Below are 21,015 nucleotides of genomic sequence, written 5' to 3' on the forward strand. Positions count from 1 at the left end.
AGGACAGCTTTGAAAGCTATTGTCATAGAGGTTGTTTATATTGAAAGCTATAGTCGTAGAGGTTGAAATTATTATTTATGTAAAAAAGAAAACCAAGCTATGCAAAACAGAGATGCAGGGGGCAGCTAGGTGGTACAGTGGATAAAGCACCAGCCCTGGATTCAGGAGGACCTGAGTTCAAATCTGGCCTCAGACACTTGACACTTATTAGCTGTGTGACCCTGGGCAAGTCACTTAACCCTCATTGCCCAGCACAAAAAAAAAAACCCAAAAGCAAAAAAAAAACAAAACCAAAACAGAGATGCAAAGTTCCCATGTGCAGACCTTTTTCTGTTCTACTATGTATATGGAAATGCCCATTTTATTTAGTGTAAAATTTAGAATAAAAATACATTTTCAAGAAGAAAACACCCTCAGGCTTCAGCCAGTGGCAAGCCTCCTCCTTCAGGGCTCCTTTCTTCTGACATTCTGCTGTAAAGAGGGACTGGCCTGCCTTACTTAAGCTTGTCTAAACAGCTGATTCCCAGACTCAGGGAGAAAAGCTTCTTATACTTCTAGGGCAATACCCTGCTAGCTGGGTGGATCAGTGTCTCCCCTCCAATCCCAGGCCCTGGGAGCATTTTGAATCAAGGTTTCAGGAACACATTTAGTGCCATAGAGTATCTCCACTGGGAGTGAGATGGGATGTCTGTTCCCTCCTCCCTCAACAAAGCCAGGCCAGGGGAAGGCCAGGAGCCTAGGCCCTCTTCTGATTTCAGGACCAGGCCCCAGAAATAAGTACCCAGCCCCCATCAACAAAGATGTCAGTTGGTATTGGAATTAACAGGTCACCTCTCTGCCACCCTCCTAGCTGTTCCTATGGAGTCATCAGTCGGGATTATTAAGGGATGACTGATTTCTAAGGCCCCACTTCTTTTCTTCTTCAAGTCCTTGGTATTTGGAGTCACTACATGTGGAATGGGGTAGTTGCTCCAGGTCTCTTACTAGCTGTGTGACTTACCTGAGCCTCAGTTTCCCCCCAACTGTAAAATGAGGAAACTTCTTCACACTAACAGGATTATTATGAATAAATTTTAGAACAATATTTGTGAACGATTATTACTCATTTTGCTGACCTTTATCTCCCTATGAAAAGAGGAATAAATAGGAAAATGACAGTCTTCAAAGTGCTTTCACATTATCTCATAAACTCCTCACTTTCCTACCTGTAATGGAGGCAGGGGAATTATTATTCTCATTTTAAAGAAGAGGAAACAGTCTTGAAGATGTTGTAACTTTCCCAATGTCACAAAGCTAGTAAAGTGTTGGGTTTGGAGAGGGTGGGCAATTAATGGACTTGGGTTTTACTACCATACTATAGAGCTGAAGGTTATAACCTTTTTTGAGTCATGGACCCCTTGGGCAGTCTGATAAAGTTTATGGACCCCTTCTCAAAATAGTGTGTTTAAATGCTTAAAATAGAATTTTGTTGCTGAATCATTTTTCAGTCATATTCAACTCTTTGTGAACCCATTTGGAGTTTTCTTGGCAGAGATACCAGTCATTTGCCATTGCCCTCTTCAGCTCATTTTACAGATGAGGAAACTGAGGTCAACAGGGTAAAGTGACTTACTCAGAGTCACACATCTAGTAAGTGTCTGAGGCCAGATTTGAATTCAGGAAGATGAAACTTCTGACTTCAGACCTTAAATGGAATTCTAAAATGGAATACATAGGAGTAAATAGGAGACCAATTATACTTAAATATAGCCATCCAAAGATTTTTTTATAAAAGAAACAAGTTCATGGACTCCAAGTTAAGAAATGAAGGTGGTAGGGATGAGGAGGAGGAGAAGAAGAAGAAGGAAGAAGGAGGAGGAAAAGGAGGAAAAAGAGGAAGAAAATAGCACCTTAAGATCTAAAAAGCACTTTATGTATGTTGTCACATTTAGTGGTAGTTGCAACAATCCTGTGAGGTAGGTGTCATTATTATCCACATTTTACAGATGAAGAAACTGAGGCTGAGGAAGTTTACATGACTTACCCAGCTAGAAAGTGTCTGAGACAGGTTTTGAACTCCCATCTCATCCTGATTCCAAGTCCAGCACCCTGTCCTGGCTTGCCCAGGTGCCTGGCAGTGGGAGCATGAGATCTTTTTTTTTTTTTTAGTGAGGCAATTGGGGTTAAGTGACTTGCCCAGGGTCACACAGCTAGTAAGTGTTAAGTGTCTGAGGCCGGATTTGAACTCAGGTACTCCTGACTCCAGGGCCGGTGCTCTATCCACTGCACCACCTAGCTGCCCCAAGCATGAGATCTTTTTTGCCAGGGTTAGCCCTGCCTGCCAGACCCCAGAGTCAGTAAAAGGCTGAGCTGAGAAATTCCTCCTGAGCTGAATCTCCAGGGATAATTCCAGCTGGAGTCCCGGACATTGGAAGGAGCCTTTGGCAGGGACCCTGTGTCCTTTCTGGCTCATCCCCAGCTCTCCAGGAACATCCTGCAGGCTCAGAGCAACAGAGTCCACAGCAGACATACCAAGCCCTGGGAGGCACGGCCAGGGTGGTGATGCGCAGACAGAGCTCCCTCTTTCCTGGGGTCAGTCTTGACAGGCTGAAGCGAGAGAGCCCCATGAGGCTTTTCTTCTTGCTCTCAGGGTTGCCTTTGATGGGAAGCTATTCGGATCCTATTAATAGTCATGATGCCTGTCTGCCCAGCTCTTGGTGCAGATGGTTATGGTACAGAGTGCCCTTTGCAGGCTTCCTGATATACAATGGCATAGCAGGAATACTGGATCTAGGTTCTGCTGGGATCTGCTGCTAACTGTGTGACCTGAAGCAAATCTCTTCCCCTTTCTGGGCCTGTTTCCTTATCTCCAAGATCAGGGCATGGTCTCACTGGATGAGCTCTAAGATACCTTGGTGATGCAAAGCCTGTTTTTTCTTTCTTCCTTCTCTGACCTCAAAAAAAGCCTGCCTTTCAGTCTAATAAGGGAAGTTGGCATCCTGAGTTGTGTCTGCAGGCAGCCCTTCCTGTGGGCCTGTCATTATCAGGAGGGCCTAGTGTCTGACATTCCCTAACTCCTTTGCACTGGGCATAAGTGACATCTTTTGAAAACTGTCTTTTAAATTATGAACTAGAAAATCACCATCAAACCTTGGGTGTTTCCAGAAAAAGGCCAGAAAAAGATGATGGTACATGACCTCATGGGTCTGTTACATACAGCTTGTTTTTCAAAATATGTATTAAATTTAACACAGCAGCAATAACATCACCCTACTTCTCTGTTTTCCCCCTTATAACTTCCTTCTTTCCTCTGGGTATTTTTTTTAAATGTTTCATTGATGTTCTTTTTTTTTCTTCTTCTTCTTCTTCTTTTTTTTTTTTTTAGTGAGGCAATTGGGGTTAAGTGACTTGCCCAGGGTCACACAGCTAGTAAGTGTTAAGTGTCTGGGGCCGGATTTGAACTCAGGTACTCCTGACTCCAGGGCTGGTGCTCTATCCACTGCGCCACCTAGCTGCCCTTCTTCTTTCTTTTGATGTCACTTGGCTACCCTCCCAAGTCTGCCCCCAAATCAAAGCTAAAAACAAGTATAGCCAAGCCAAAACAAATACAGCCAAGCCAAACAAATGTGGATTTTATTGGTTGTGTCTGAGAATGGCTTTGTTTCTCTAGCAAGGGGTAGGAGGAATGTTTCATCAAAAGGCTCCTGGAATTGTGATTGGTCATTGCATTGATCAGAGTTTATTTTTTTCTTTTTTTTTTTTTAAATTTTGTGGGGCAATGGGGGTTAAGTGACTTGCCCAAGGTCACACAGCTAGTAAGTGTCAAGTGTCTGAGGCTGGATCTGAACCCAGGTACTCCTGAATCCAGGGCTGGTGCTTTATCCGCTGCATCATCTAGCTGCCCCCCAGAGTTTATTTTTATTAATTTTTTTTCAATCGGAGTTCTTAACTGTTGCAAAGTTGCCGTCCTTTAAAGTGCTGTGGTTATTGTATACATACTTCTCTTAATTCTGCACCTTTTAATCCTCATTGATTCATATAAGCATGATGAGCATCTTAGTATCTAGAGAGAAGGAAGAAAAATGGAGTGTCACATGGATGGGGCTAGCTTAATGTCAGGAAAGAGACCACAGTTTAGGAGAGGGGGTGGGGAGGTGGAGGAGTATGTGTGAGCTTCTGAAAGGTCCCAGAGCAGGGCTGGGTGTGCAGGTCTGACTGTTCTTAATGGGCAGAGTGCTTTATCTGTTTTCTTAGTGCTGATGGAAAGGGATCCCCTGTCCTTGGGAGGAGCCAGGTGGCACAGTGGATAGGATGCTGGACTTGGACTCAGGAAGACCTGAGTTCAGATTCTGCCTTAGACACCTACTAGTAGTGTGAACCAGGGTAAACATTTAACCTCTCAGCCTCATCTAGAAAATAAAGGGATCAGACTCTATGGTTTCTAAGGTTCTTTCCAGGACTAAATCTATTGGGTAGATGTTTCCATATCCAATCTGGCTGGGCAGGGCACAGTCCTCCTTAGAAAGGAGCACGTAGAAGGCTGCTCCACTTTGTGATGTTGGAGCATCTCTTGAGCCTTAGCTGGATTACCATCAATTCATTTAACTTCAGGTAAATGCTGATTAAGCACCTGCTATTTGCAAGGCTTGGCACTGGAGGCACTATGACTGAGCACCATTCAAAATATGTTCCAGTAGCAAGTCCCTCATCTTTATGCAGACCATCAGTTTGAAAGGCACCATTTGCCTCTACCCAGAAGCCTGCTTCAGGTATCATGGTTAGAGGAAGGAACAGGTGCTGGGAGAAGAGACTTGTCAGATGTGCAAATTAGGAACCCTTGAAAGGAGCATTTTCTCTCTAAACTGGGACTGTAAGAAGGGGTGGGGTGGGAAATAAGTCCTCACAGTGGATAGGAAGGAAAATTAAGAAAATGATCCTTAAGCCAGATGGCTCTCCTCTGTCAGCAGCCAGACATTGGACTGAGGTACCCAGGAGGTTGGCTCTTGGAGCCTGCCTGGCTTGGCAGGTGGGAGTCATCCAGCAAGGGTCATTGCCTGCCCTGCCTCTCCCAGGGGCCTAGCTAGTCATTATCACTTGTGCAATATCACTTGGATTAGGCTGGGGAGGAGGGAGGGAGTGATGGGAAAAGGGAGTGCATAGTAGCAGTAGAGACAATTCCAGATATGGGGGCTGACAGCTGGGTGCAGGCATTTGGTGGAATTTGTTTCCAAGATTCATGCAGAGAGCTGAGCTGCCTATTGGGTGGATGTGTGCTAATTGGAGGAGGTAGAAGAGGATGATTCTGCAAATGTGTGTGTCCAGGTGTCTGTGGCAACGGGGGAGGTGGGAAGGCTCACTTCCAAAAGCCCATTGGTCATCTGGATTCTGGAAGCTCCTAACCTTGACTGTGTAGTAGGGATTTGAATTGGAAAATGTTTGTTGCTCGTGTTTCTTCCAGCATCTGGATGAAAAAAAACACTCTAACTTATCATCATCATCATTTAGCACTTTGCTCATAATCACCCTATTGAAGTAAGTAGGACAAGTATTATTATCCCCATTTGACAGATAGGAAGACTGAGGCTTAGAAAAGTGAAGTGTGGGACAGCTAGGTGGCACAGTGGATAGAACACGGGCCCTGGATTCAGGAGTACCCGAGTTCAAATCTGGCCTCAGACACTTGACACTAGCTGTGTGACCCTGGGCAAGTCACTTAACCCTCATTGCCCCGCAAAAGAAAGAAAGAAAGAAAAGTGAAGTGACTTGTCCAAGATCACCCAGCTAATGAACAGTGTCTGGTCTAGAACTCAATTCTCTTGATTCCCTTGCAGTCTAGGGACCTTTTCTCTGTATCACGCTGGCTTTGGGGAGGGGGTCCTCAAAACTGTCAGTCATCAAGACTTAGTTTGTATTTCTTTATTATGGAGGCTCTTTCTCTCCCCACCCCCAAACCATGTTTCAGCTTTGCCAAATACTTGTCTTTCTCTTCTCACTGCCTCGCTGACTTATTTCGTCACCCTTTCCATCTGTCTCCTTTCCTTTTCCTATTTTCTCAACTCTTGCTTTGTCTTGGAGAGTGGAGCTTACTGTTTCCCTCCTCATCTCTGTTTGTTTCCCTCTGTCTCTTCCCTCTCTTTCTCCATATTCCTTCTTTATTCTCACCCTTTCTCTCCTTTCCCTTCCCTCCCCCTCTTTTTCTTCCTTCTCCTCTTCTTTCCCTTTCCCTCAACTCTTTCCTTCCCATCCTCACAATTCCCTCTTCCCTTTTCTTTTCCCTTCCTTCCCTTCCTTTCTTCTCTCCACTTTTCCTTTGCCCTATTTATTCCTTTTCTTCCTTTTCCCTTTCTAGCTTCCTCATTTCCCTCCCCCTTTCCCTTCTTTGCTTCTCCCCACCCCCACTCTTTCCCTTCTCATTCCTCTCTCCCTCTCCCTCCATCTACCCCCTCCTGTGTCTGTGACTGAAAAGTTTAGAAACAATTGCCTAGTGCTGTCCTCAGCCCAGCCTCCCTCCCTCCCTCTTGCCCATCCTGGGAGAGGAGCTGTTGGCAGTGCTACAAGGCTCACAGCTGAACACTGGCTTGTTCACATTCTCTTCGAGCTAAGCCAGGCACAGCCTGTGGTTCTTTGGACTCCCTCTGGGATGGAGGTAGGAGACCCTGAGCGGAGGAGGGGTGGGCTTCCAGTATAAGGAATCTTCATCATGCTCTCTGGCTTCCGGGTTCCTAAGTTCAGATAGTCAATTTGTGTTGAGTATGGAAGAGAGATCAGTGCCAGGGTCTGTGGAAGGCTGGAACCCTTGAGCTCTGAGGATAACTTAGCCCCAGGTTAGGGAGCTAGGACAGGCTCTGCATCTCTGTTTCTAAAGCTTCCTTCCCCTGCTCGCCAGGGTGCTCAGGATAGCAGTGACTAATGGAATTAGTGACATATTGCTTGGGAGCTCCTGATGGGCATGGGTGGAACTGTGTGCACCTGGGAAGGGTTGGAGTGGATGGTGGGGGAGGATCTGTTAACTTCTGTGATTTTTTGTTTTACTTAGCCCTTTCTCCTCCTACTCACCAAAGGTACGGCTGTCACCCCATATGCCTAGGCCACCAGGCAGGATAGTGGATAGAGTGCTGAGCTTGGAATCAGGAAGACCAGAGTTCCAATCATGCCTCAGATAGTTACTTAGCTACTATTTGCCTCTGTTTCTTCATCTGTAAAATGGGATCAATAGTAATAGCACTCACTTCCCAGAGTTGTTGTGAGGATCAAATGAGGTAATCTATGTAAAGTGCTTTGCAAACTCTTATGGTTATATATATAAATGTTAGCTATTATTGTTGTTGTTGCATTCCAGCTGGTTACCTTCTAAATGGGGGACCCTCCCTCAAGCAGGGATGGTGGAGATGCTCAGCTGTCACTCTTCCCCTTTTTGCAGTTGCCAGGTCACTTGGCATGTTGGCAGAATTCAGTCGTGCTGGCTTCTACAGAGCTTCTCCCCTCCCCATCTCTCCCTTATGAAAGCCCAGTATGGTTGTGTCCCAGCACACCCCAGAGATGGCTACAGGATGGCCTCTAGGGAGGCAGCCAAGGAGAGAGCCAGTGAAGGCTCCCTTTGGACCTGCCAGTTACCTGTTTACAGGCCAGTGTAGGGTCATGTGACCAAGCAGACGTGTGTGTGGGGGGGGGTTGTTCCTGATGCTACTAATAGTTACAGGAAGGGTTTTAAGCATGGGAAGGTAGAAAGAGATGAGAGACCTGGGTTCTTGTTCTGCCTTGACTTCTTTGATCAATTGATAAGTCAAGCAATAAATAAACATTTATTAAACACCTACTATGTGCCAGGCACATAGTTAAGCTCTGGGGATACAAACAGAGGCAAAAATGTCTCTGCCCTCAATGATACTAATCTAATGATAACAATGATTCGAATTAGGAGATTCGCTTGAATCCCAAGGTCCCCCCAAATTCTAACATTCTATAATTCTAACATTCTAGTAAGGGAGGAAGGATGATACAGTGGGAAGAGTACTAGCTCTGAAGTCAGAAGACCTGGGTTCAAATCCTGTCTCTTAACACGCACAACTCCCAGTGTGACCTTAAGCAAATCACTTAACTGCTCTCCCCTCCCACACCCTCCCCAGCCTCAACTTCCTCATTTGTAAGATAAGTAGGGTTGGGCAGAACCAGGAAAATAATTCACACAGTAACACCAATATCTAAAGATAATCGACTCTGACAGACTTAGTAACTCTGATTAATGAACTCAGTGACCCACCACAGTTCCAAAGGACTCAGGAAAAATGCTTTCTTTCTCCTTACAGATAAAGAAATGATGGACTCAAAGTGTAAATTGAAGCATTTTGTTCTCTTTCTCTTTCTTGTTTTTCTTTTTTTAAACATAGCTAATGCAGACATTTGTTTTACAAGCTTTCGTATTTGTAATGGGCTTTGCATTTCTTGCCTTCTCAATGTGTGGGGAAGGTAGAAAAGCTGGAAATGAAAATCAAATAAAATTGGGAGGATGGGAATATGAGAGAGTTGAACCAGAGATCTTTGATCCTAGTCTAAGTACTCTTCTCTGATAAGGTCAGAAGATGGAAGGGGAGAAGGTGAAAGTGGAATTGAGTGCCTTTATTTCTCCTTGTTTCATGCCAGATCAGTAAAAGGAAGTTGCAGAAGACGGTCAAAACCTGGTAGAATGGAAAGAGCATTGGATCTGGATTCCAGCTCTGCCACTTCTTAACCATGTGACCTTGGATGAGTCACTGGTTTTACATCTCTAGGCCTCTGCGTTCTCAGCTTTAAAGTCGAGGATTTGGGGCTACATGACTTTGAGGGGCCCTTCCGGCTTTCCGTCTATGGTCTGCCAGTCTCCGGGAAGTAAGGGAGAACTAAAAAACTTGTAGGAGCAAGGAAGCCTGGAAGATAGGAGCAAGTCAAAGGCATCAGCCAGCAATCAAGGCTAAGTCCGGGAATCATTTTCTTCCAGCTCTGAGGGCTTTGTTGCTCTATTCATCTAGAATAGTTTCAGGGCTCTCTCCACCCCCCTCCTCCCAGGGCAGCTGTTCCTTCCTCTGCTTCCAGGCCACTTAGAATAGCAACTCAAGGAGAAGAACAAAATGCTGACTATGGCAGTAGAAATCATGGTGCTTGTAGGATTCTTCATCCCACTCTCTATGTCCACATTGAAATCCTCCCCCAAAGGAAATAGCTGCATGAGTAGGGGCTCTTTTGTGAATGGAGACCTCAAGGGCAGTAGCAGCAGAGGAAGAGAAGAGAAGTTTTAGCCTCACCCTCTCTAAAATTCACTTGATTGCCTGAATCAGAACCAGTCCCATTGACCATGGTTTTGGGGCAAGCTGCTCCCTTTGTACCCATCCTGGGGCCAGATCTTAACCCACCTGGGGCTAGGTTGTCCCCTTGAGAAGGAAAAGGATGCACGATTAAGTCAGATTAGTGATCAGAGGCCTTTCTTTCAGCTCCAGCCATCTACCAATCAATCAAATCAATCAATAAGCATTTATTAAGCACCTACTATGTGCTAGGCACTCCTATAATAGCTGGGGATTGTCGTTGTTTGTCCTTCATTATGGAAGAGGACCATGACTCATGTCATGACTTGCAGTGAATTGGATTTCACTGAGGGAGGACTGTGCAAGGTCAACAGCCTCACTCTCTCCTCCAGAGCCATCTGGGTCCAGTGGCAAGATATGCATCAGGACGACTGGAGATGGCCCCAGATGCTTAAAGCAGTTGGGGTTAAGTGACTTGCCCAAGGTCACAAAGCTGTTAAGTGTCTGAGGTGAGATTTAAACTCAGGTCCTCATGACTCTAGGGATTTTTCTAGCACCTAGCTGCCCCAAGTGCTGGGGATACAAAAAGAGGCAAAAGATGGTCCCTGCCCTCAAGGAGCTTACTATCTCATTAGTTTGTCTTATATGGCTCTTAACCCTTCTGCTCCTTCAACCTAGCTCTGTTTGACCCACAAATAGAAAAAGAAGAAGACTGAATTATTAGAGAGGACATGGGCCAAACCTGGGGCCCTGCCCTTTTTGTTATTGAATAGCTTAACAGCTATCAAGCACTAGCACAAGACACATTGTCATTTGGTCTTCACAGCAACCCTGTGAGGTCAGAAAGACCTCGCCCCCATTTTCCAGACAAGGAAAACTGAGGCCCTGACATATTAAGTGGCTTGCTCAAAGCTAGTTGGTCAGCAGGGCTGGGTCTCTTGATGTAGGATGAGGGAAAGCACACTGAACCAGGTGTTGGAAAACACCAACTCTGTTACTTACAAGCTGCATGGACAAGCTGCTTAACCTCAAGAACCTATGCTTCCTTATTAGTGAAATGAGGAGTTAGCCCAAGATTCCTTTCAGCTCTAAAATTCAATGATTAAGATGGATTAGCCAATGAAAGGAAACAAGTATTTATACAGGGCCTACTATGTGCCAAGCACAGGGCTAAGTGCCCTTCAAATGTTATTTCCTTTGATCCTCACAACAACCCTGGGAGTTAGGTGCTATTATTATCACCATTTAACAGATGATGAAACTGAGGCAGACAGCACCTAAGTGACTTGTCCGAAGTCATACAAATTAGTATGTGTCTGAGGCCAGATTTGAATTCAGGTCTTCCTGAGTCTAGGTCCTGTGGCTCTAACCCACTATACTTATCTACCCCTTGAAAACGAAAAGGGTTATTGATGAGGGTAATAAGAGCTGAGATTTATGTAGCACTGAGTATGACTTTAAAAGCACTTTATGAATATGACCTACTTTATTCCCTTGCATTTCCCTTGCACATATATAATATCTATTTATGTGTGTACGTGTTGTTTTCCCAGAAAGATTGTAAGCTCTTAACACAGTGCCTGGCACATAGTAGCTATTTAGCAAATGCTTGTCTTTTAATGACTTAAGTCTCATAATAGCCGGGTGAGATAGGAAATATAAGCAGTATTAGCCCCATTTTAGAGAGGTAAAGGGCAGATAGGTGGCTCAACAGATAGAGTGTTGGTCTTGGACTCAGGAAGAACTGAGTTCAAATCTGGCCTCAGACACTTACTAGCTGGGTGACCCCGGACAAGTGACTTAACCCTGTTGGCCTCAGTTTCGTCATCTGTAAAATGAGCCGGAGAAGGAAATGGCAAACTACGCTAGTCTCTTTGCCAAGAAAAACTCAAATGAGGTCACAGTTGGACACAAATGGAAATGACTGAACAACAACAAGGTGAAGCAACTTGTCCATAGTCAATTGGAAAAGCCATAATTGGAACCCAGGTCCTTTCACTTCAAATTAAGTGACTAAAGAAAAAATTCTTTCTTCTAGTCGTGAACAACCAGAAATTCTGAGGAGCAAAGACTGGATATATGAGAGTACGTAGGAGGGCAAATGAGAGAGAGCAAAGACCAAGAGAAGTACTATGGAGGGAAAGACTTGGACTTGGGTTCTTGGTGGAGAGAATTAGTGACCTGTCCAAGGTGGAGCAGCAAGTTAATGGCAAATTCATCAAAGGCTAAAGGGACCATGAGCTAGAAGAGCTGATTGATTTCTAGCCTCGGAGTCTCTGAGGCCTCTTGTCTCGGGACATTGACAAAACCAAGTTGTCCAATCATTTTGCACCTTGGTGGAAAGCAGGTCTAGTGGCTTCTGCGTTTAATTGGAGTGAACCTATTTCCTGTCACAGGGTGTGAAATGGGGCTTTTCTTAGCTTTCACCCCATTCTCTTGCTCACCTTACTCCCTCCCCCCAAACACATAAACCCATAGAAGGGCCCAGCTGACAAGGCAATATACGTAGGGTGTGCTGTGCATAAAAATACCCAAGTTGAGCCATTTCCTTCTGCTTCCGTTGTTGCTTGTGATAAGATACCCCAGATCCTCCCAATAGGCTGCACTAGGCAGCCCAGGAGTTTGGTGCCACTCTGGAAGGTCTCCTGGTTTTTCTGTCCTTTGGAAATTTTGGGGGGGAAGGGGACAATGTTTTTCTTTTTTTCCTTTCTCTTTCTTGGGTCCTTTTCTTTTTTTTCCCCCTCATTCTTTTTCCATCTGCCAGTGTTTTTCCCCTGTCTCTCTCTGGCTTTTTCTTTGTTCTCTTTCCTTGTGGCTAAGTGACACTCAGGAGCTCTGAGTAGAGTTCTGCTCTATTTGGGAGGGGAAGGGAGTAGTGTGTCATTTCCCCTCAATTGCACTACCTCCCTTGAGAAGCTGACTCCTTCAGGTCCTCAGAGCGGTCAGGAACCTCTCACCTGACTTATCCCACCTGGCCTGTGAGCATTTCTGCTTTGGTTCTTGGAAGGTGCTAGCCAGCTGTCTGGGTGTCTGTCTGAGTTCTTCCCAAAGCCTGGGGAAAGGGGGAGGGGCTTGGATGCACCCCCCCCCCCCCGCCACCATGAAGCGGAAGATATTGGTGATTCCCCATGAAAGCTGGAAGGTAACATCACCCATTCCCCAGAGTATGTCAGGGGTCACATACAGAGCCACCATCTGGGATCATGGTGGGGATGGCAGGAGGCTGAGGCTAGGGAAGGCAAGCCTTTCCTGTGGATATTGAAAGGGAAGATTGGAATGTTTGACATCATCCTTATAATTCTCCAACAAAGAGCTGGACTTAGTAACAGTATTAAGATGTAGGGTGCTTGCTTGTCCTTTTCCAGAAGTTTCCAGGGCATATTTTTTTAAAGATGGGGAAATCAAGGCCCAAAAAGATGATGTGTAATTTATTTTGCTTGATTGTGCATTTATGTTGCAAGAGTTTGGTTTTTCTGTTTCTTTTTCCTCATGTGGGATGTGAGTTGGAGAGTGAGGGAGAAATAGGCATTTGATAGCAGGAGAGAGAGAGAGAGAGAGAGAGAGAGAGAGAGAGAGAGAGAGAGAGAGAGAGAGAGAGAGAGAGGAGAGGAGAGGAGAGGAGAGGAGAGGAGAGGAGAGGAGAGGAGAGGAGAGGAGAGGAGAGGAGAGGAGAGGAGAGGAGAGGAGAGGAGAGGAGAGGAGAGGAGAGGAGAGGAGAGGAGAGGAGAGGAGAGGAGAGGAGAGGAGAGGAGAGGAGAGGAGAGAAGAGAAGAGAAGAGAAGAGAAGAGAAGAGAAGAGAAGAGAAGAGAAGAGAAGAGAAGAGAAGAGAAGAGAAGAGAAGAGAAGAGAAGAGAAGAGAGGGGTGTGTTGTTTTTTTAAACACAGAGAAGAGAATAAAAGGAAGGCCAGGAAGAAGCACAGACAAGCAGGACAGCTTTGAAAACTACAGGCTGAACTTATTATATACTTTAAGAGTATATTCTTTGTTATATTTTTTGTAAAAATCAATTCTTTATAAGAGATGGTTCTCTGGGAGAGGAGAGACGGGGGTAAAGGGGGAAATTCTAAGAACAAGAAAAATCAGTAAAAAGATATTTTAGAATAGCAAGTGATCTGCAGTTTAAGAAACAATCTCTTTTTTCTGTCACATATGAACATATATAATATATGGAAATGCCTATTTTATTTGGTGTTTGCTAAATTGAGAATAAAAATAAAATTGAAAAGAAAAAACCCCACACCAATTAAGTGGAAGCCACATAGCCTTCTTAAGAAATAGAATCAAGAATATCCCAACAACCCCAGAGCTTCTCCTCCCAACCTATTTCACCCACCTCTCCTTTTTTTTCCTCTCACCTCCAGGCTGAAAAGGGTGACCTTGTCACACTTCCTGCTGGTCCTGGCCATGGTGACTCTGATGTCCCCATCAACCTGGATGTCCCTGAAGGGACCCCAGATCCCCACCGGACCAAGGCCGCCATTGAACATCTGCACCAAAAGATTCTCAAGATCACAGAGCAGATCAAGATTGAACAGGAGGCCCGGGATGACAATGTGGCTGAGTACTTGAAGCTGGCCAATAATGCAGACAAGCAGCAGGTGTCACGCATCAAGCAGGTGTTTGAGAAGAAGAACCAGAAATCGGCCCAGACCATCGCCCAGCTACACAAGAAGCTGGAGCATTACCACAGGAGACTGAAAGAGATTGAACAGAACGGGCCCTCCCGGCAGCCCAAAGATGTCCTGAGGGACATGCAGCAGGGGCTGAAAGATGTGGGCGCCAATATGCGGGCAGGCATCAGTGGCTTTGGAGGTGGCGTGGTGGAGGGTGTGAAGGGAAGCCTCTCCGGGCTCTCCCAAGTGACCCATACGGCTGTGGTGTCCAAGCCCCGGGAATTTGCGAGCCTTATCCGTAACAAGTTTGGCAGTGCAGACAATATCGCCCACCTGAAGGACCCGCTAGAAGATGGTCACCCGGAGGAGGCAGCCAGGGCTCTGAGTGGCAGTGCCACCCTAGTGTCCAGTCCCAAGTATGGGAGTGATGATGAGTGTTCCAGTGCCAGTGCCAGCTCAGCAGGAGCAGGCAGTAACTCGGGGGCAGGGGCTGGTGGGGGACTAGGGAGCCCCAAGTCCAACACTCTGTACAGTCACCCCAACAACCTGGATACTCTGCTGGAAGAGCTTCGGGAGATCAAGGAGGGCCAGTCACACCTGGAAGACTCCATGGAGGACCTGAAGGCTCAACTACAACGAGACTATACTTATATGACACAGTGTCTACAGGAGGAGCGCTACAGGTAAGAGGCTTCTTGATCACGCCTGTTATCCCTGCTACTCTCTATCCTTCTTCATACTTATCACTTAGCTATAGCTTCTATCAGAGATGATCCCTCCAAGTAGCTCCTCCGTGAGATGAGAATGGGACAAGAGGGATCTCAGAAGATCGTGGAATGCTAGGATGGGGAGACCAGAAGTAGACTTCTGGGGCCACCTAAAGGCATTAGGGTAGATTATGGTGACTTTGGATGATTTTACATACATGCACACACACACACAGAGATATGTGTGCACATGTGTGTATACTTATACACATATCTAGGTGCATGTGCGTATGTACATACATTGTGTGTTTGTGTGTAGGAAGCAGCTAGGTGACTTAGTGGCTAGAGCACTGGGTCTGGAGTCGGTAAGACCTGAGTTCAAATGCGCCCTCAAATAAATGCTTACTAGCTATGTGACCCTGGACAAGTCACTTAACCTCTGTTTGCCTTAATCCCCTGGAGAAGAAATGGCCAACCACTCCAGTGTCTTTGCCAAGAAAACCCCATGGATAATATTAGTCCACGGGGCGATAAAGAATTGAACACAACTGATTAACAATGTGCATGTATACACGTACACACATACACATATAAATACATATATTATTTATCATATTATGTTACATATGCCTATATATCATGTGTGTATGTGTATGTACAGTAAGATGGAGTGGGAAGAGTCAGGAGACCTGAGTTCTGTCTTCAGATCTACCACTAATTAGCTATAAGCTTAAGTAAATGACTTCACCTTCCTAGGCCTTAGTACTTACCTATATAATAAGGAGACTGGACTAGATGATCTACAGACTTCCTTCCAATCCTTTCATTCTTTGATTTTATGAGCTGAAGGGATGAAGGAAGGTAGTGTCAGCATCATGGAAAGAATACTGGATTAGAGATCAGGAGTCTGATCTTGGCCTTTAAACAGCTGGGTAACCTTGGGCAAATTCCTTCCTCTCCATGAGCCTCTCTTTCCTCCTCTGCAAAACCAAGGGGTTGGATTCGATGACCTCTAAAGGATTTTCTGGCTTTCAAATTCTACAAGTCTATGAATATCCTTAAAATAACAAACCTAGCTTGGGCCAAATAAGCAAAATGCCCTTGGACATTATATGGATGGAAAAATTAAGAGGACCAGTTTATGGGTCTAGTTTAGAATTTCTGATGCCCGGCCAAAACCAACTGGGACCTCTCTGTCTTTCTCTCTCAGTCTCTCTGTTTCTGTTTCTGTCTCTGTCTCTGTCTCTGTTTCTGTCTCTGTCTCTCTGTTCTGTCTCTCTGTCTCTGTCTCTCTCTGTGTGTCTCTCTCTCCCCTGAAAAGTAGGAGGGGCAGTTATCATTGTTGTCATCATAATAGGAATAGCTCATGTTTCATATAGCATTCTGCACTTTTCAAAGCAACTTCCTCTCAACCAGTCAATCAAGAAATATTTATTAAGCTCCTTCTCTGTGGCAGGCACTATGCTAAGTTCTAGAGACACAAAGAAAGGTAAAAGACAGTCCCTGCCCTCAAGGAGCTCACACAATTTAATGGGGTATATAATATGCAAGCAGCTAGGTAGGAACAAGCTTTTAGACCGGATAAACTGAAGATAAGTAGCAGAAGGCAGACAATAGAATGATGAAGTTATCCCTACTTTTCAAATGAAGATGTACAAGAAAAAAAAGAAGATGTAGAAAGATAAAGTGATTTGTCTATGGGCACACTGCTAGTAAGTAGCAGAGCCGGAATTTAAACAAATCTATGAATGTTGTATTGCTAATGTTAGCACTATGTAGTAGGAAGTTGCTGGGTAGTATAATTCATAAAGCTCTCAACCTAGAGTTAGTAAGACCTGAGTTTGAATCCTGCCTTAGATGCTTAATGTCACCCTGGGCAAGTCACTTAACCTCCATATACCTCAGTTTCCCCATATATAAAATGGGGATGATAACACCTACCTCCCAGGATTGTAATAAGAATAAAATGAGATCCTATTTGTAAATTGCATTCTATTGCTAGCTATCGTGATTACTATTATTAAAGTGGTGAGGCTCAAATGAGTTAACATAAGTAAAGCACTTTGCAAATCTGAAAGCCATAATAAATGTTAGCTATTATTATTATGTAAATATGATCAGTTGTCATCCTGTCTCCAAGTTCAGTGCTTGCCTCTCTCAGATTTCCTGTTGTCCTTCTCATCTTTAACACTCTTCTGGTTAGCATACATGCCAATTATTGTCTGTCTTTCTTTTTTTTAATAAAGTATTTTTTCCAGTTACATGTAAAGATAGTTCTCAACTTTTGTTTATACAAGCTTTCCAATTTCAGATTTTTCTCCCTCCCTCCCCCTTCCCCTAGACAGCAGGTAATCTGATATAGGTTTTATGTATATTGTCTTTCTTATTATTTATGTTTTTATACATGCATCCTGTTTCCCCATCTAGGTTATAAGCTTCTGAAGACCAGAGATTTCTTCTTTATGTTTATATTCTTCCCTTCCCCTCCCTTTTTCTTGCCCATGTATCCAAACTAGGAGGTCATGTACTGTTTGTCAAACATGAATGAATGAATGAATGAATGAATGAATGAATGAATGAATGAATGAATGAATGAATGATCAGAGAAGGGAAGCCGGGGAGGCATTGGGCTAGTAGTACCAGGTGGGTTGTCACCTCCTCTCCTTCACCAGGTATGAGCGCCTAGAAGAGCAGTTGAATGACCTGACAGAGCTCCATCAGAACGAGATGACCAATCTGAAACAGGAGTTAGCCAGCATGGAGGAGAAAGTGGCCTACCAGTCCTATGAGAGGGCCCGAGATATCCAGGTACATTGGGGGTGGACTATGCCAAGCTGGGCCAGACCAGGGATGGTTCTGAGGATGGCTTTTTCCTCCTGTAAGGACTGGAGATAGCAACAGGACAGGCATCTTTTCTTTGCTAGGCCAGGGGAGGTAGTCCAGAGGATAAAAAGCGACAGAATGCACAGAGGGGGAAAAAATCCAGCAAATATTAGCAAGATAGATTGAGAGAGGGGACAGCTAGGTAGTGCAGTGGATAGAGCACTGACCCTGGGGTCAGGCGTACCTGAGTTCAAATCCAGCCTCAGACACTTAACACTTACTAGCTGTGTGACCTTGGGCAAGTCACTTAACCCCAATTGCCTCACTAAAAAAAAAAAAAAAAAAGATTGAGAGAAAACACAGGCATAGACAGACAGACACAGTAAGAGCTAGACCAGTGCAGATGGATCAGTCTGTTGATAACTCCCGTTCCCAGACAATCTGTACTATAGCCTTGCAGATACATACTTGCCCATGCCATTCACCAGCCTACATTTTCAGTCTTGCCACAAGGAGTACCCTGGGCTATTTGGAGAGCTCTTCTGATTAGCATTGGATCAATTTACCCCTTTTCCCAAACTTTCATTTTCTAGACTCTTCCTCAGATGGAAACTGGAATAGCCCAGATCTAAGGTATAAGTAGACAAAACACAGGGTTGACAGTCAGAAGACATAGTCCCTGCTCTGCTGCTAACTTGCTGCGTGATCTTAGACAAGTCATTTCTCCTCTCTGGGCCCTTGTTTTATAATGTGACAAATGAGGGCATCCAAGTGGATACTCTAAAGCCCCTTCCAGCTTAGTTTATGTTCATCTGGGAGCTCCTCTGTACCTCCCGCAGCATCTTGGGACCATATACATTTTAACCTTCCCCGTGTGAGGGCTCTGGCCATCCCCTTCCCGATGTGGTACAGGTGGGCAGTCAGAGCTCCTCCTTTCCTCACGCTCATCTCCCCTCTTCCCCTCCCCCCCCCCCAGGAGGCCGTGGAGTCCTGCCTGACCAGGGTCACCAAACTGGAGCTCCAGCAGCAGCAGCAGCAGGTGGTCCAGCTGGAGGGCGTGGAGAACGCCAACGCCCGGGCGCTGCTGGGCAAATTCATCAATGTGATCCTGGCGCTGATGGCCGTGCTGCTGGTGTTCGTCTCCACCATCGCCAACTTCATCACGCCGCTCATGAAGACCCGGCTCCGCATCGCCAGCACCACCCTCCTCGTCGTCCTTCTCTTCCTCCTCTGGAAACACTGGGACTCCCTCAGCTACCTCGTGGAGCACGTGCTCCTGCCCAGCTGAATCACCAGCCCGAGCGCTTCCCCGAGCTCCCAGGCAGCTTCTGTTCTCTAGTGGGGAGATCTGGCCCCGCCGCCTTGGACTTCTTCGCGTGTTTGGTTCAGGCTCTCGGCCCACATTCCTGCACTCTGTTGCCCTCCTCCCCTTCCCTTATGTTTCATTCATATCTGATAATGTTTCCTCCCTCCCAAGGGGAAACTCATCCCAGGGTGGATGGGAAGCTGACTGCTTCCCTCCCTCGGCACAGATATGGGAACTATAGCAGAGTGGAGAAGAAAACCAGGGATTCTATTTATTTGATGATTGAAAAGACGTTCAAGGTCTCTCTGCTGACCTAGAGATGGCCCGAGAGCTCTCTGCTCTGAGCCCCATGGGAAAGCACTCACTCTGGAGACTTCTCTTCATTTGATCTCAGGACAAAGATGGGCAAGCAGACCAAATGGGAGAGAGGAAGAAGTTCCACAGACCCCAGAGGTCGAGGAGAAGCCACTGGAGGAGAGAGAGCTTTGAAGGGGCAGGAAGTATTCCTTAGTGCTCCAGATGTCTGCAGGGCAAAAGGGGACCCAGAGGAGCTGGTTCCCAAGCCTGGCTCAGCCCTGTCTGCTGCAGATCTGAACCCTGTGATGCACAGGATGCAGATCGGAAGATGAGGGACCTCTGTGTCTTGGGAATTGTGTGCTTTTTTTTTCAACTGTTTGTCCTTTTCATGCTGTCATCGACCTGTCATTTTCAGAGAAATACAGCCCCCTCCCCACCCCCACCCCTCCAGGGCCCCAAGCCTCAGGTCTTGGGCTCCTGTGAATTCTGTCCATTTATTTATTTATTTATTTAAGACTGTATTTCTTCTTCCCATCCTGAATTCCAGGGAGGCCCATTCTATAACACCCCCCACACCACCAAAGTATCCTCTCCTTGTCTTCTTTGCCTGGAACCAGGGTCTTATCCCTGGGGATTCTGATCTGGGTGGCAGTAGCACTTCTGTACAATTTGCTTTCTGGACCCCTGAGTCTAGAGTGGGAGCAAAGTTATCCAATCCCCTTTACCCTATCAGCTGGGATAGGAGGAATCGAGCCTTGGCCTCCATTTTGTATGACTATTTATTATTTGTATATGTGTGTATGCGTGTGTGCCTGTATTTTTTTTTTAAGTCACTGGAGTGTTTTGTGTGGTTGCTGTTCATGGTCCCCACCTTCCCATTGGCGCTTCCAGGAGAAAAGGGGGTTCCTGGGAGAATGATAAATGGAATCCTCAGGGGTTTGGGGGAGCCCTGCCCACGTCCGGGGATTTCAAGAGAAATAAAAAATACTTCCCTGAATTCTCAAACCCATATTGTGTTGCCTGAGTCCATCGTCAAGGGGGTGGCTGTGAAAGCCGCTGTCCCATGTTCTCTTGTACCCTTCCCCACCAACCAAAGTAAATTCGCTCTAGTAAAATGGGTGCAGTCCTTGGGAAAACACTGTAGCTGTCACTACCACTACTGACAAAGATGAAGATGAAAATGATAACGGTGGCCAAGCGATAGTTAACCTTTGCATACAAAGTGCTTTTCCTCACAATAACACAGTGAGGTGGGTAGTTCAAGTAGGATTGTCTCCATTTTACTAAAAAGTAGCTGAGGCCCAGACAAGTTATTGCCCCTGGTTGTACAACTGGCAAATGTCAGAACTGGTATTCGAATTCAGGTCTAACGCAAAATCTGGTACCTTTTCCACAATATTACATTGCCTCCATGCAAACAATTATCATTAATTTTCTTGGGTCTCAGTTTCTTCATCTGTAAAATGGGAATAATGATACTTACACTACCTACCTCACAGGGTTGTAAGGAAAATGCTTTGCAAATATTAAATGTAAGCTGCTGTCATGATGAAGAAGAAGAAGAAGAAGAATTATTAATTTCCCAAGGTTTCAACCCATTTTGCCAGATGGAGTTAAACTAGATGACTCTAATGTCCCTTCTGGCCCTATATGTATGATGCTATGACCTGTGCTCCTGAATGTTGATAGGCTGCTCACAAAGTGCCTGGTGTCATCTGGAATCATGGGCCTCCAGAAATTAGTATTTACAGAGAAACAACCTATTGCTTATATTCTTCTTTTCTGTCCTTCTCCCCTTCTCCATCCTTTCTCATCTGGGACAGTTTCTTGGAATAGGGGAATTTGAGAGAAAGGGTGTAGACAATTGATGACAAAGACCCTTCAGTCATACCTATATGTGGCCACAAGAGGGACACAAAGTCCCAGCTTTTCCTAGGCACACTCTGAAAGCCTTCCAGCCTCAGAAACCACCCTTAACCATATCCCCAGCTCTGTCCCAAGAGGGAGCAT

At 45.5% G+C, this 21,015-nt stretch overlaps 1 protein-coding gene across 6 annotated transcripts in view; it reads left to right on the plus strand.

The window, feature by feature from the left end:
• Nucleotides 1-20,010, plus strand: part of TMCC2 (transmembrane and coiled-coil domain family 2) — a 71,798-nt gene extending 51,788 nt beyond the window's left edge. For 4 of the 6 annotated variants that reach the window (XM_044003690.1, XM_044003691.1, XM_044003692.1 and 1 more), the window contains 3 exons: nt 13,621-14,555; nt 17,252-17,387; nt 18,379-20,010. In XM_044003690.1, the coding sequence (XP_043859625.1) occupies nt 13,621-14,555; nt 17,252-17,387; nt 18,379-18,690 (1,383 nt within the window). In that variant the 3' untranslated portion in view covers nt 18,691-20,010. Of the gene's footprint in view, nt 1-6,518; nt 6,626-12,342; nt 12,400-13,620; nt 14,556-17,251; nt 17,388-18,378 lie in introns of those variants that run through there. The other 2 variants (XM_044003695.1, XM_044003693.1) reach the window with 2 other exon arrangements.
• Nucleotides 20,011-21,015: the final 1,005 nt, after the last annotated feature.

This window comes from Dromiciops gliroides, chromosome 4 (genome assembly GCF_019393635.1).
Source record: "Dromiciops gliroides isolate mDroGli1 chromosome 4, mDroGli1.pri, whole genome shotgun sequence".
Classification (NCBI taxonomy): domain Eukaryota; kingdom Metazoa; phylum Chordata; class Mammalia; order Microbiotheria; family Microbiotheriidae; genus Dromiciops; species Dromiciops gliroides.